Source organism: Canis aureus, chromosome 32 (genome assembly GCF_053574225.1).
Source record: "Canis aureus isolate CA01 chromosome 32, VMU_Caureus_v.1.0, whole genome shotgun sequence".
In the NCBI taxonomy this organism is placed as follows: Eukaryota; Metazoa; Chordata; class Mammalia; order Carnivora; family Canidae; genus Canis; species Canis aureus.
In genome coordinates, this window is record NC_135642.1 from 36,936,257 (window position 1) to 36,949,467 (window position 13,211).

General features: G+C 32.9%; 1 protein-coding gene across 6 annotated transcripts in view; it reads left to right on the forward strand.

The window, feature by feature from the left end:
* The window catches only part of PIAS1 (protein inhibitor of activated STAT 1), a 115,623-nt gene that overhangs the window by 30,065 nt on the left and 72,347 nt on the right, over positions 1–13,211 (forward strand). For 5 of the 6 annotated variants that reach the window (XM_077881632.1, XM_077881638.1, XM_077881636.1 and 2 more), the window contains one exon: positions 1,140–1,584. In XM_077881632.1, the coding sequence (XP_077737758.1) occupies positions 1,140–1,584 (445 nt within the window). Of the gene's footprint in view, positions 1–547; positions 718–1,139; positions 1,585–13,211 lie in introns of those variants that run through there. The other variant, XM_077881633.1, reaches the window with a different exon arrangement.

The following is a 13,211-nucleotide window of genomic DNA, read 5'->3' on the forward strand; positions in this document are numbered from 1 at the left end:
AAAAGGAGAAACAGTGACCAAACAGGTTTGGGAACAAAGAGTTAAACAAAGTTAAATAGATTTCATTATTACGACCTTCTACATTATGGCATGTGGATTGAATTCCTAGACTTTTTAGCAGTGGCCTTGCCAGTGGAGAGAGTCAATATTGTTTGCAGCTTTGTCCTTTTCCTAAAACCTTTCCTAAAGGTTTAGTGAAAAGAGCATGGGCTTTAGAATCATACATATCTGGATTTGAATCCTGATTGCTACTTAGTAGCTCTGTGGCCTTAGGTAAGTTGTTTGACCTTTCTTAACTGTAAAGTTTCTTCATGTGTAAAGAAAGAAGGGTATAACACCTTGTGGAGATAATATAGATTAAGGGTCAACCCATATGAAAATACCAAGTATATCTGGTAAATAATGGGTCAAAAAGGATATGTAGTTTTTAAGTTGTACAAATTCAGGGTCAGCATATAATGTAATACCAATTTTTTTTTAGATTTTATTTACTTGAGAAAGAGAGCAGGTGTGCATGGGAAGTGGTGGTGGACGGGAGGTGCAGAGGAAGAGGGAAAAAGGGAGAAGCAGTCTACCGGCTGAGCAGGAAGCCCAACGTGGGGTTCGATCCCAGGACCCCGAGATCATGACCTGAACTGAGGATTGACGCTCAACCGAGTCATCCAGGTGCCCTGTGATAGTATGTTATTTATATCCTGCTTGCATCTGGTGTTTGAGGTAGGCTATTTATATGTTTAACGTATAGTTATAGACTTTCCCTCCAAGAAAACAAATATTCTTGAGGGCTCATCATTCTATTTTGCCATCCACATAGCACACAGCACTCTCCTGGAGACTCAGTAAGTGCTTGATTAATAGCTGATAATTGTCTCAAAACAGTGGTGGAATGAGGTGAGATGTGGTTCTACCCGGTGTATATGTCATCTTACATCTTTCATAACCCTGGGTAGACGTCACTGAATTTATGAGTATTAAATTTTCTTGGTTACTTATTTGAAGTTGGAAATAACTAGAATTGGCTGTAACTGAACAAACCATGAGGAGAAAGGGTTATAACAAAGTATTAATTGTAATTTATACTGTTTAATTGTAATATGTTATTGGAATACTAACATTTTACATTTTGTTTTGTCTCTAAGCAAATGGTTATGAGCCTTAGAGTTTCTGAACTCCAAGTACTGTTGGGCTACGCTGGGAGAAACAAGCACGGACGCAAACACGAACTTCTCACAAAAGCCCTGCATTTGCTAAAGGCTGGCTGCAGTCCTGCTGTGCAAATGAAAATTAAAGAACTCTATAGGCGGAGGTTCCCCCAGAAAATCATGACGCCCGCGGACTTGTCCATCCCCAATGTCCATTCAAGTCCTATGCCAGCAACTTTGTCTCCATCTACCATTCCACAGCTCACTTACGATGGTCACCCTGCATCATCACCGTTACTCCCTGTTTCTCTTCTGGGACCTAAACATGAACTGGAACTCCCACATCTTACATCAGCTCTTCACCCAGTCCATCCGGATATAAAACTTCAAAAATTACCATTTTATGATTTACTGGATGAACTGATAAAACCCACCAGTCTAGGTAAGATTATTCTATAATGGTTATTTGGTTACTTGAGGGGGGTGGGATGGGGAGATAGTTTCAATTTGACCCAGTTTAGTATTCATAATGAAATTTTCCTTTGATAGTAGCATTCAGATTACAATAAGGATCTTTCAGTTTTAGACAAAATCAAATATGTAAAAGCTGTCTTTTAGGCAAAGAAAAAAGTATAGTCAAGTTTCCAGTGATGGTTGCTGACACAGTAAATATTAAAAAGTTTCCAAGAATGTAAACCTTTAAAGTGTAATTTTTTAATTATTAATATTTTTATTATAACTCTAACAAATTAAAAAATTAATTCTAGTAATACTACCAGCCTCAGAATTCAATTCTTAATATTCAAGGGTTGATAACATCTAAAACAAATGACTGACTAGTTTTGGTTATTTAAATGAGTAAATGGTTTTAATTATTATAAAAAGGGATTTGAGCTTTGATGTGTAGTATTTCAATTTCAGCTGACTTTTTCAAGTGGATATGTGTGCTTTGCAGGTGCACACATGATCATGGTTTTATAATATGAATACTTGAATGAAATTTTATTAATTGTGTTTTACCATTGTTTGATTAATGTTTAGCATATTAATAGAATTCACTATATTAATCAACTTGTAATTTTAGTTTTGCCAATACTACCTTTTTTTTTAACCTTACTTTATTTAACATAGAATAAAACTGAGTATTGTGATCCTTGATACCTTTGTCATATTTAAAATATGTGATGTCCAGGTGCTGGTTTATTGTTGTAAATTAGTGGTTGACAAGCTGTGGCCAGCAAGGCGACTCCAGCCTGCTGTCTGTTTTTTGTGAATAATAATAATTATAATAACCTGGGCTTTTTTTTTTTATTTTGTTTTTAATATTCCCAAAGGGTTGTAAAAAAACCAAAGGCAAGAACAAAAAGAATAATGTGTAGCAGAGACTATGTTTGTCTGCAAGACCTAAAATATTTGCTGTCTCACCTTTACAGAAAAAGTTTGCTGACCCTTGTTTATAAATCAGTAAACATTTCAGTTTGGGGGATTGGTTAGTGTTAAATTTTGAGAACATACTGAAATTCTTTGAATTGGGAAATGTTTGTTTTTAATTATATTTAACAGAATTACCTGGATAAATTAAGATTATAGGAATCCTTTTCAAACAACATGAATTTTATATCACATTATTGTATTTTTAAAATAGCTCTAATAAGGGAATCTAACATTTGTCAAGAACCTATTGTATGCTTATAAAACATATACGTGCTCATTATAAAAAATGAAATGTCAAAGTCTTTTCCTCATTAGTAGTTTAGTGTGCATGCATATATAAACAAACTATATGTCTTGTTTTTCAAGAAGGAATCATATTTTCATCATATTCCATGACTTGCCTTTTCTCCCTCCAATAGAGACATCTCTATCTTGTTTCACATTTTTAATTGAAGGCTATGCATGCACACATACACACAGTGTATGTGTGTATGTATATATATACATACTCATACATTCTAGCTCATTTCTTGTTAAAAGAGTGTATACTATTCCATGATTTAAATACATCCCCTATTAAAAAACAAATTTTTCTAGTTTTTTTTTTTTGCTGCCAAAAACCGTGCTATAGTGAACATCATTTGAAATTTAAAAGGAAAAATTGTTGGTAGCTTTTATTTGATTTGAGACCAAATTCTCTTTTGGTCTTAATTAATGTATCTTGCTGTTTTCATTTTCAGTAATATAAATTTCGAGTACCAGTGAATAGATGATGTTTACATGTATCTAAATTTTGTTATAAACAGTAGAAATGCGAATTTGACAGACATTATAGTAATTTTTTTTACACACATAGTTATAATGTTAAACTTAAACAAACATTATAATTAAACTTTATTGTAAAGTTTAAATTAGAATTGAGAGAATTTTAAGTCAATTATTTTTAATTTCACTGAGGTACTTTGTTTGAATATATTTGTTAATGTTAGACAATTTCTAATTGTCTACACTGATAATCTTTTCATGCCTTTTTAGCTTAACATGTATCATAACTTACACATTTTGTATTTTATACTTTAATACTTCAGGATACTTTCATCCTTATGAACTTTTCGATGTATAATAGTAATGGGTAAACCTATCTGATTTTCCTCTGAAAGATATTAGAAACAGTTCCTAAGAAATCATGTTCTTTCAAAAAAAAAAAAAAAGAAATTATGTTCTTAAAGCTATAATTTTTTATATTTTTCTATAGTGCTTTTCTCCTAATGACTTTTAAAGAATAGGCAGTAAAATTTTATTTTATTTTATTTTATTTTATTTTATTTTATTTTATTTTATTTTATTTTATTTTATTTTATTTCATTTCATTTCATTTTATTTATTTTATTATTTTATTTCTTTAGGCAGTAAATTTTAAATAATTTTTCCATCTTTATCTGAAAATTTATAGAGGGCAGCCCGGGTAGTTCGGTGGTTTAGTGCCTGCCTTTGGTCCAGGGCCTGATCCTGGAGACCCGGGATCAAGTCCCACGTCGGGTTCCCTGCATGGAGCCTGCTTCTCCCTCTGCCTGTGTCTCTGCCTCTCTCTCTCTCTCTGTGTCTCTCATGAATAAATAAATAAAATCTTAAAAAAAAAAAAAAAAAACTTCTAGACTACCCAATGAGCTGTTTTTGGTAATTTTTAAAAACAATGCCATAAAGTTTTTCCCATCCTTGATAACTAGTAAGTAAACCCTTGTATTTGTAAAATTGACTAGATTGAAGTATTAAAGTATTTCTCATGAGATTTATTTAATTAGGCTTTCTTTGTACTGTCAGTTCTTGTTATTTGCGCATTCTGTGTATGTGAATATCTGATATTTCAAATTTATTTATAATTTCAAAATCATTACAACAGTTTCATGGTCATTATGGACATGCACAGAATGGTGAAAAATCTGAGTCTTTGGATTCGCTCTTTCCCACAAGGTGACTCTTGCAGCCTTGTTTTCAGCTCTCATACTGTAAAGATGTGTCCTCTTGTGCTCTGTTTAGTGTCATGTTCTTTGCACTTTTGTGCTTTTTGTTGGTGATTTCAGTTATAAATAGCCCCCAGCCATAGTGCTGAAGTTCTGTCTAGTGTTCCTAAATGCAAAAAGGCTGCAGTTCACCTAAAGGAAAAAAAAATATATGTATTCAGTTTTGTTCAGGCTTGAGTGAATGCTGTTGGCTATAAGGTAGTGTTAATGAATCACCAGTATATATTAAATAAGGTGTCCTTGAACAGAGACACACCTAAAACAAGGTTACATTGTGGTTACTTGCTGCAAATGTCATCAGGGCTTGCAGGAACCTAGCCCTATGTATTCCCTAGGAGCATTGATTGGTTCATTATTTACTAATTTATTGTTTGTGATGACTTTATAGAACAATTGCCACACATAATAAAAATTGTGCATTTGAAGTATAATTTGATTTGAATACTAGTTTTTATTGAATAAATCCGTTGTGGTATGCAACACAATGAATAGGTGTTAATAGAATTGCTCGGTGGTATATAGATTTCTAATTTCTCATTTTTACCATAGAATTGAAATAAAAATCATCATTTTGGTTATGCATAAAATGATCTTACCAGAAAGTAATTTGTGGAGGTTTATTGACTCAGTAAATATTCAGGGGAGGGAATGCTCAGTGAATCTGGAAAAGATTTATTGAAAAAGGATTTTAAGTAATTGCAGAATTTAGGCTGAATATATTTTAAAGTCCTGTCTATTTGGCAAAAAAATGAAAGAATCTATAAGATTCTTTATGTTATTTAAAAAACTATTTCTGCTTCATTAAATGAAGTGACTACTTCATCATAGAATTCAGTTTTCTAAAGTATTACTTTTGCCAATAGCTCATCTGTTCTGAATATAGGAAAACAACATTTTCTGAAAAAGTAAATTACTTCTAACATTCTCTTTGTTTTTAAATATATATACGTTTAAAATCATTACAAGCTCATAAGAATTAGTTTTGACCTATGGCCAGCTAGTTCATTACAAATATCTCTTGAGTCCAGAAAGTAAATTTAAGTTTTCATTCCCCACCCCTCTTTTGGCCTTAATCATTAAACAGATTTTAAGATGTTTGATGTAACTTGAATGGTTTTCTGTATGGTTCATGTTTATAGCCCAGATTACAATAGTTTTGGTATCCCCAGTTTTATTAGGTAATTGTTAACCCATTCTTAAACTAATTTTGTTATTTCTTGAACAATGAGTAATTTTAAGATCCTTTATTATGGAACCATATATTCATAAAAGAGAATTCTTTTCATTGTCCATAGTTAATTAGAAGAATTGGGAGATAGTAAAGGTTGTTATAAAGTAAAATGCTTGGTTTATTATTTTTGCCTATCATTAAAATCTTGTTGGTCCTATGAGGCTTATTTTAAATGCTTTTCAAAACCATTTCCATGATTCTAAGATTTCCTCCCATATTTGTCCTTCCCCCCATCCAAACTTGCTTTCACTTTCTAGCATGTTCTTACAACATTTTGTTATTCCTCAAAATGGAAGGGTTTTGCTGTATTCATCTTTATATTTCCATAATAGCTATCTGTGAATTTGTTACATGGTAATTGTTCAGTAAACATTTATTAGTTCTCTGGTTGATTTAAATACAGTAGATAGTCTTTTACTTCCTCTAATTTAGTGAATTTTAATCATTTTACCATTCAGATACAACTGAGGGATATTATATAATCTATCATAAATAGTGGCTTATGATAGGGATGGGAAATAGAGTGGGGAGAAACGAGATGTCCTTCCCTTTATTGTTTCTACCCCCATTATAATCTCTTTGGTTAATTGATGACTTGGATATTTAATATACTCTACATTTCCCCCCCTATTTACAAAGATATATATCACATGTTTAATATAGAATCTATAGACACTACTTACTTTAGAAATTTAAAAATATTTCTGTTGTGTTCTAGTCAGTCATTGTTTTGTGTGTGTGTTTATTTCTGATTTTGTTTTCATGAAAAGGAGAATCTCAAATACTGACTTAATCCAGGAGGTTCTTAGCCACATATATTATTGATCCATACCAATAAAAAATGGGGCACAGGATATTTTAATCTTCATAGTATATTGAGCACCATGTGTTAGAAGTGTACTTTGAAATACCTTATTTTTACAATGTGCCACTGTTGTTGCTCAGCTATCAAATTTACAATTATGAAAGTCAAATGGACAAATCATTTTGGATTAAAATATCTTGTCATGTCTATTCAGTGGCAAAATATTTTCCCTCAGTTCTTTAAAATAATAAAATTGTTTAGAATATTACTGTTTTGGGTTTTTTTTTTTTAGAGTATTATCATTTATATTGTTTACATTGCCGTGTTAGAACGTAATGGCAAAAGCACAAAATATTTTCACAGTGATTGAAAGAATATTTGGCTTCATTCTAACATGGGTAAACATTCATTAATACTCAGTTTCGTGTTTGTTAGTGATTTAGTTATTTCTATTTTCCTTGACTCAGGTAAATTTTTCAAAGAGCAACTACATTTTTAAAACAGTACCTTTAAATATTTTTAGTAGTTTTAATTATTTCAAAGGCTAACAAATAGAGAATAGATAGCTTTGCCTTCATTTGGAGTACTCATGTAAAAGTTTGTTGAGTCATCATCACAAGGTTTGCTGTATATCAAATTGAAGCCACGTTATATCCTCTCAAGGGATGTCTTCCTTTTTAGGTTTTTATTTTTCATTAATTAATTCATTCATTTTTAAAAAGCTTTTATTTCTAAGTAATCTCTATACCCAATGTGGTGCTTGAACTCACAACCCTTTGATCAAGAGTCATGTGCTCTATCCAGTGAGCTAGGCACCCCCATTCTCAGGTTTTTTTTTTTTAATTTATTCATGAGAGAGTGAGACACACACACACACACACACACACACACACACACAAGACATAGGCAGAGGGAGAAGCAGGTTCCCTGCGGGAAGCCCTATGTGGAACTCATTCCCAGAACCCTAGGATCACGACTCGAGCCAAAGGCAGACCTCAATCACTGAGCTACCCAGGTGCCCCATTCTCAGATTTTTAAAGGTCTTAAGTAGTACCTCTGAATAAATTCACATCATGTGTCTATGGATTTCTCATAGATTGGTATGAGGAATAATAATTGTTATTGAGCGTTATTTCTGATGTTCTCATTCAGTGATTTAATTGATTATCAAAGGATACAACATTTTCTCTTACCCAAATTGGAACCAACTGATAGAAATGGTACATAATAACTTAAATATTTTGTTTTAATGTAAAACATATTAATGTATATTCACTTGCCAGCCTTTTGGTGTAGGTCAAGGCCTTTGTTTTAGACTGTAGATTTCCCAGTTTCAGTCTTTCTTTTTAGAGCAGAGAGTATTTAAAGACTTGTGCAGCAGTTTGAGTGTAGAATCTGTTACAGCATGGGGCTGGAACTTAGAATTCCAAGAGCCAGTTGCATACTCTACCAATTGAGCCAGCTAGGCGCCCCCTATCTTTCTCCTTTTTAAATCTTGGAAAGTGTCTTCTATTTAAGGTTTAATGTTTGTTAAACAGCCTTTCCCCATTAAACACCATGAATATCTGTTGTCTGGGTTATATATATTTGGATTTTCTTGAACTTTGTTACAACTAGTTCTTACTTGATGTGGGACAAATACTGTACTTCCTAGGAAGACTGACTAGATGTATTGGGGTTTATAGTCTCAGTATTTTAGAAAGCTAGGTTGCTTTCTTTCCTTTTTAAAATAGAACACTTTTATATAGAAAATTACAATTATTTTAGGCTTGGGAAGCTGTATGAATAATTTACACACACACACAAACACACAGAATGTGTGGTTTGGGTTTTGCCTTAGGTAGAAAGGCAGCAGATGCCTCAGCACTTCTAAATAGTTAAAATGATCCATCTTGTTTTGTGCAGCTTGGGTAAGGTTTCTGCTATATCTTAATAACGTTGGTTACCAGTGTTTTCTGCCAAGGGCTCCTCTGGCATTGGATTAGATTTCACAGTTTCCTTCTCTCATTTTTTTTATAATTGAGTTTGCCTTCCTCCACATGCCTGATAGCCACTGCCTGGAGATCAGGTGATGCAAATTCAAGGACGCAGGCTCTGATAAGTATTGGAAAGGGCATTCAAAGGTTTTATGATTCAGTCTTCTGTGCTTTTAGAAAATTTGCCTTCTAACAATTCAATACAAGGCTTTGCTCTTCTGTACTTGAATTTTCGGAAATCAGAGCACTAATTTTTTCTCTAGGTGGGTTTTTTTTCCTAGAAACTTTTCTTCCTAATTTGGCAGCACTGGCTTCTGACTTTCAAAACAAAATCTAAGATTTACCTCCTAAACCTATATTCCTTTGTAAATAATATTCTGTCTTTTTATTTAATATTGTGATTACTGTTTTTCTAGTGGTGCTATGTTTTTAATAAATGACTGTGTTTTTAAGGATTATCTTGGGAACTAAGAATAAAAAACTTTTTTGGGTTGAAAAGGAACCTTGATAGAATTAGTAAATCAGAATCAGTAAAGAACTCCTCCGTGTAGTTGTAAATATGAAATTGAAAATCTTAATTATGATATTAATGAGCCAGCTGTTTAGGTTCAGCAGCAATTAAATACAAAGAAATCCAACATATAAGATTCTACTAGAAGTTAAAGATCAAGTATGTAGTATATGTGGTGTTTGAAATGCAGCATTTCAGACTTTGCCAGTGGGTTCCACACTGCTTTGGCTCAGTCTCCCCAGCACAAATTGGGTTCCATATGAGTTGCAGACCAGCCAGCTGGAGGACTTGGGTGTGGTAATCATGGGGCAGGTAAGATGGTGCAACAAAGGAAGAACCCAATTTTGACAATCAAGTTCTTTCCTTTTTTTAAAAGAAATTTTGTTGATAGATATCTGGGTGATTGGAAGATAATTTTAAGCCATTTCTTTTCTTGAGCCATACTACTTTATTGCCAACAGGGTTTGCAGATGAACTCGGTTTTGAGCAGAGATTAGTTCTAAGTTTTTGGCAGTACTGCTGCTAAATTTATTAAAACTAAAATGTAAATAAGCTTTAGATATGTCAAATATGGGGATATTACAGTTCAAAAGAAGCTGGATGTTGAATGTATTATTAGAATTAAATCAATTTTAAGGCAAGTAGAAATATAAAAGTCTAAATTATTTCTGTATGTCCTCTGCAGTTCCTAGAATTTTGCTTCACTGTTTATTTTAGAGCCATATTTTTGATTATTTTATTTTGGCTCTTAAATTTTATTTTAATTTTTAAATTAATGAGTTTAATGATGGATCAGAAGGGAATATCACTTGTGTATAATATAAATACTGATAATATTTTGTGCTTCTTTTCACCATCTCCCCACATAAACTTTATTTTTTTAAAAGATTTTATTTATTTGAGAGAGAGCAAGAGAGAGCACATGAGCTGGAGGGAGAGGGAGGGGGAGTGAGAATCTGTGGCCGACTCCACGCTGAGTTCAGAGCCCGAAAGATCCACCTAAGCTAAAACCAAGAGTCGGCCACTTAGCCAACTGAGCCACCCAGGTGCCCCATCCCAAATAAACTTTAAATGTAAAGTTAGCAATTTATGTTTATATAAATTATATAAATATGTCTATATACAATTGTAGGAGATCACAAGGAAAATGATAGAGTTGCTTATATAAAAATGTTAAACTGATACATCATGGTTTTTTAAAAAAAGCCCAAGTATAAAAGTAAATACCAAATAGAAAATATTTTAATCATACATACATAAGACTAAAGGAAAGAACTCTCACAAATCAGCATGGGGGAGGCTACTAAGATTCTGTTGGGCAAAATATATGAATAGGTAAGTTAGCAAAAGGGAAATGCAACAAGGAAACACGAAAAGGTACTTTTACTAGTTCGTAAAGAAAATTAAAAATAAGACAACCATGAGGCTTGAAATCTTGTCTGTAGTACTAGATTTCAAAATATATACTTCTGTCTAGTATTGATAAGATTTGTTAAAATTTATATTTACTGGTGGTAGCAATATAAATTATAGCTCTTTGAGAGTACAGATTGACATTATGTAGCAAGAGTTTAAAAATACTTTTTGATCTGTTAATTCCCCTTTGGGGACCCAAAGCCTAAGAATATTCACTGTAACATGATTACTAATATAAAAATTAGAAATAACCTAAAAATCCAATAGTAGAAAATACTTCATTATCCTGTGATATATCTACTATGTAGAATATTTTAATGATGAGTTAAAAATGATTATCATGAAGGAGTGCCTAGGTGGCTCTGTCAGTTAAGTGGCAGACTCCTGATTTTGGCCCAGGTCATAATCTCAGGATCCTGGGATCTAGCCCTATGTCCCGCTCAGCGGGGAGTTTACATGAGGATTCTCTCTTCCTCTAAAACAAATCTTTAAAAAATGCTTATCATGAAGTCTTTAACATATCAGGTAGGGAGAGAAATGGGATACATAAATAAAAATTATTAGGCACCTACTTGGACAAGCATAAGTTAAGAGCTTTGTGTCTGTTATCTCATTTAAGCTTCTAAACAACTTTGGAAGTTTAGGCCCGTAGCCTGAATGTTACATAAGAGGTAGCTAAGGTCTGCATGAGGTTAGTTCACAAAACTTAAGAGATGGTGCTAGAATTTGAATATAAGTTTGCTTCCAAAGCCAGTGTTCTTCCTATTATATAACATGAGATATTAAAAATAAAATGATTTAGGGGTGCTTGGGTGGCTCAGTTGGTTAGATGTCTGCCTTTGACTTGGGTCATGATCTCAGGGTCCTGATCAAGCCCCTGCATCAGGCTCCCTGCTGAGCAGGGAGGGGAATCTGCTTCTCTCTCTCCCTCTGCCATCTACTTGTTTTTCCTCTCTCTGTCACAAATCATCTTTTTTAAAAAAATAAATAAAAATAAAAAGATTTTAAAAATTGTTCTTTAGGAATGCCTGAGTGGTTCAACGATTGAATATCTGCCTTTGGCTCAGGGTGTGATCCTGGGGTCCTGGGATCAAGTCCCGTATCGGTTCCCTGGAGGGAGCCTGCTTCTCCCTCTACCTGTGTCTCTGCCTCTCTGTCTCTGTGTCTTTCATGAATAAATAAATAAATAAAATCTTAAAAAAAAAAAAGTGCTTGAGATTTTAATTTTATAGGACAATCTTTACCAGTACACATTGTAAGTGAAATGGAGTTTTATTTCAGCAAATCAGTTTGGATCTGTTTGAAATTCACAGCATATATGGGGGATTCTCATTTTTCACTTCTCTCATTTTCTAGATGTTAGCCCCTAGGTTTTTTTTTTTTTTTTAAAGGAAAGTATGTTAAAATTACAGATCCTTCATAACTTAAAATACCTAAATATTGTAAAGAAAATTAAACTTTTTTCAGTGCTGTCTAGATTTTAGTTCTTTGCTAACAGTCTTTTAAGATGACATATTTGTAGTTAATCTCAAAATTTTTCTGATGGTTTTTAATATTTTTGCCTTAAAATAACTTATAGTATTTTCTAAGATGTAGAGAGAGACCTTAAAAATAAGATAGAGATTGTAAATTTCCTTAAAAGCAGTAGAAAAAAAATGAATATTTTAAAGTTCTTTTAAAATTACTTGAATAAAAAAGAAATAAAATGGAATTATAGAAGATTCATCATTTATCATGGTTATTTTCTTCAGTCTGTTCTCTCTTTTTTGCTGATTTATCCTTTTCATTGGATCGAGTAAAATATTCCAAAAGAACAAAGTTCTTAATAAAGCATGTTTTCATTTTTATGTAAATACCAATAGTCATGGAAGTAGAATCTTCTCCATCTCTTCCTGCCAAGAAATTTGTGACTTTTTAAACAACATAACTTTAAAAAAAAACTTACTTTTAAGTTTTAAAAATTTATTCATTCAACTAATATTTATTTATTTGTTTGTTTTAAAGATTTTTATCTATTCATGAGAGAAAGAGAGAGAGAGAGAGGCAGAGACAGACAGAGGGAGAAGCAGGCTTCTCGCAGGGAGCCCAATGTGGCACTCGATCCCAGGACCCCCAGGATCATGCTCTGAGCCAAAGGCAGATGCTCAACCACTGAGCCACCCAGGCATCCTTCAACTAATATTTATTAAGTACCTTTTGTGCCAAGCACCTTCTGTTGTCTGAGGAAGATTAACACATGGTTCTGGATGCCTGACTGGTTCAGTCAGAAGAGCAGGTGACTCCTATTCTTGTGGTCGTGAGTTCAAGCCCCATATTGGGTAGAGATTACTTAAATAAATGAATAAATAAAAATTCTAAAAAAAGACATGGTTCTTTAAAGAGTTCATGGTCTAGTAGAGGAATAAAAAAAAATTAATTCATCTTAAAAATGCAAGACCAAGTAAACTAAAAGGCATAACCTAGGGATAAAGATGAATGGGATTTTATTCACCAGGGATTATGAATTTAACATTTTTGTTTTATGGAATAGTGGAATCAGAATTTTTGGAGGTGCTCATTAAAAATAGAGATTATCCAAGCCCAGATCTTCTGAATTGTATTTAGTATGTACAGTTGACCCATGAACAACTTGGGTCCACTTATATGCAGATTTTTTTTTTTTTTTTGGTTAAATA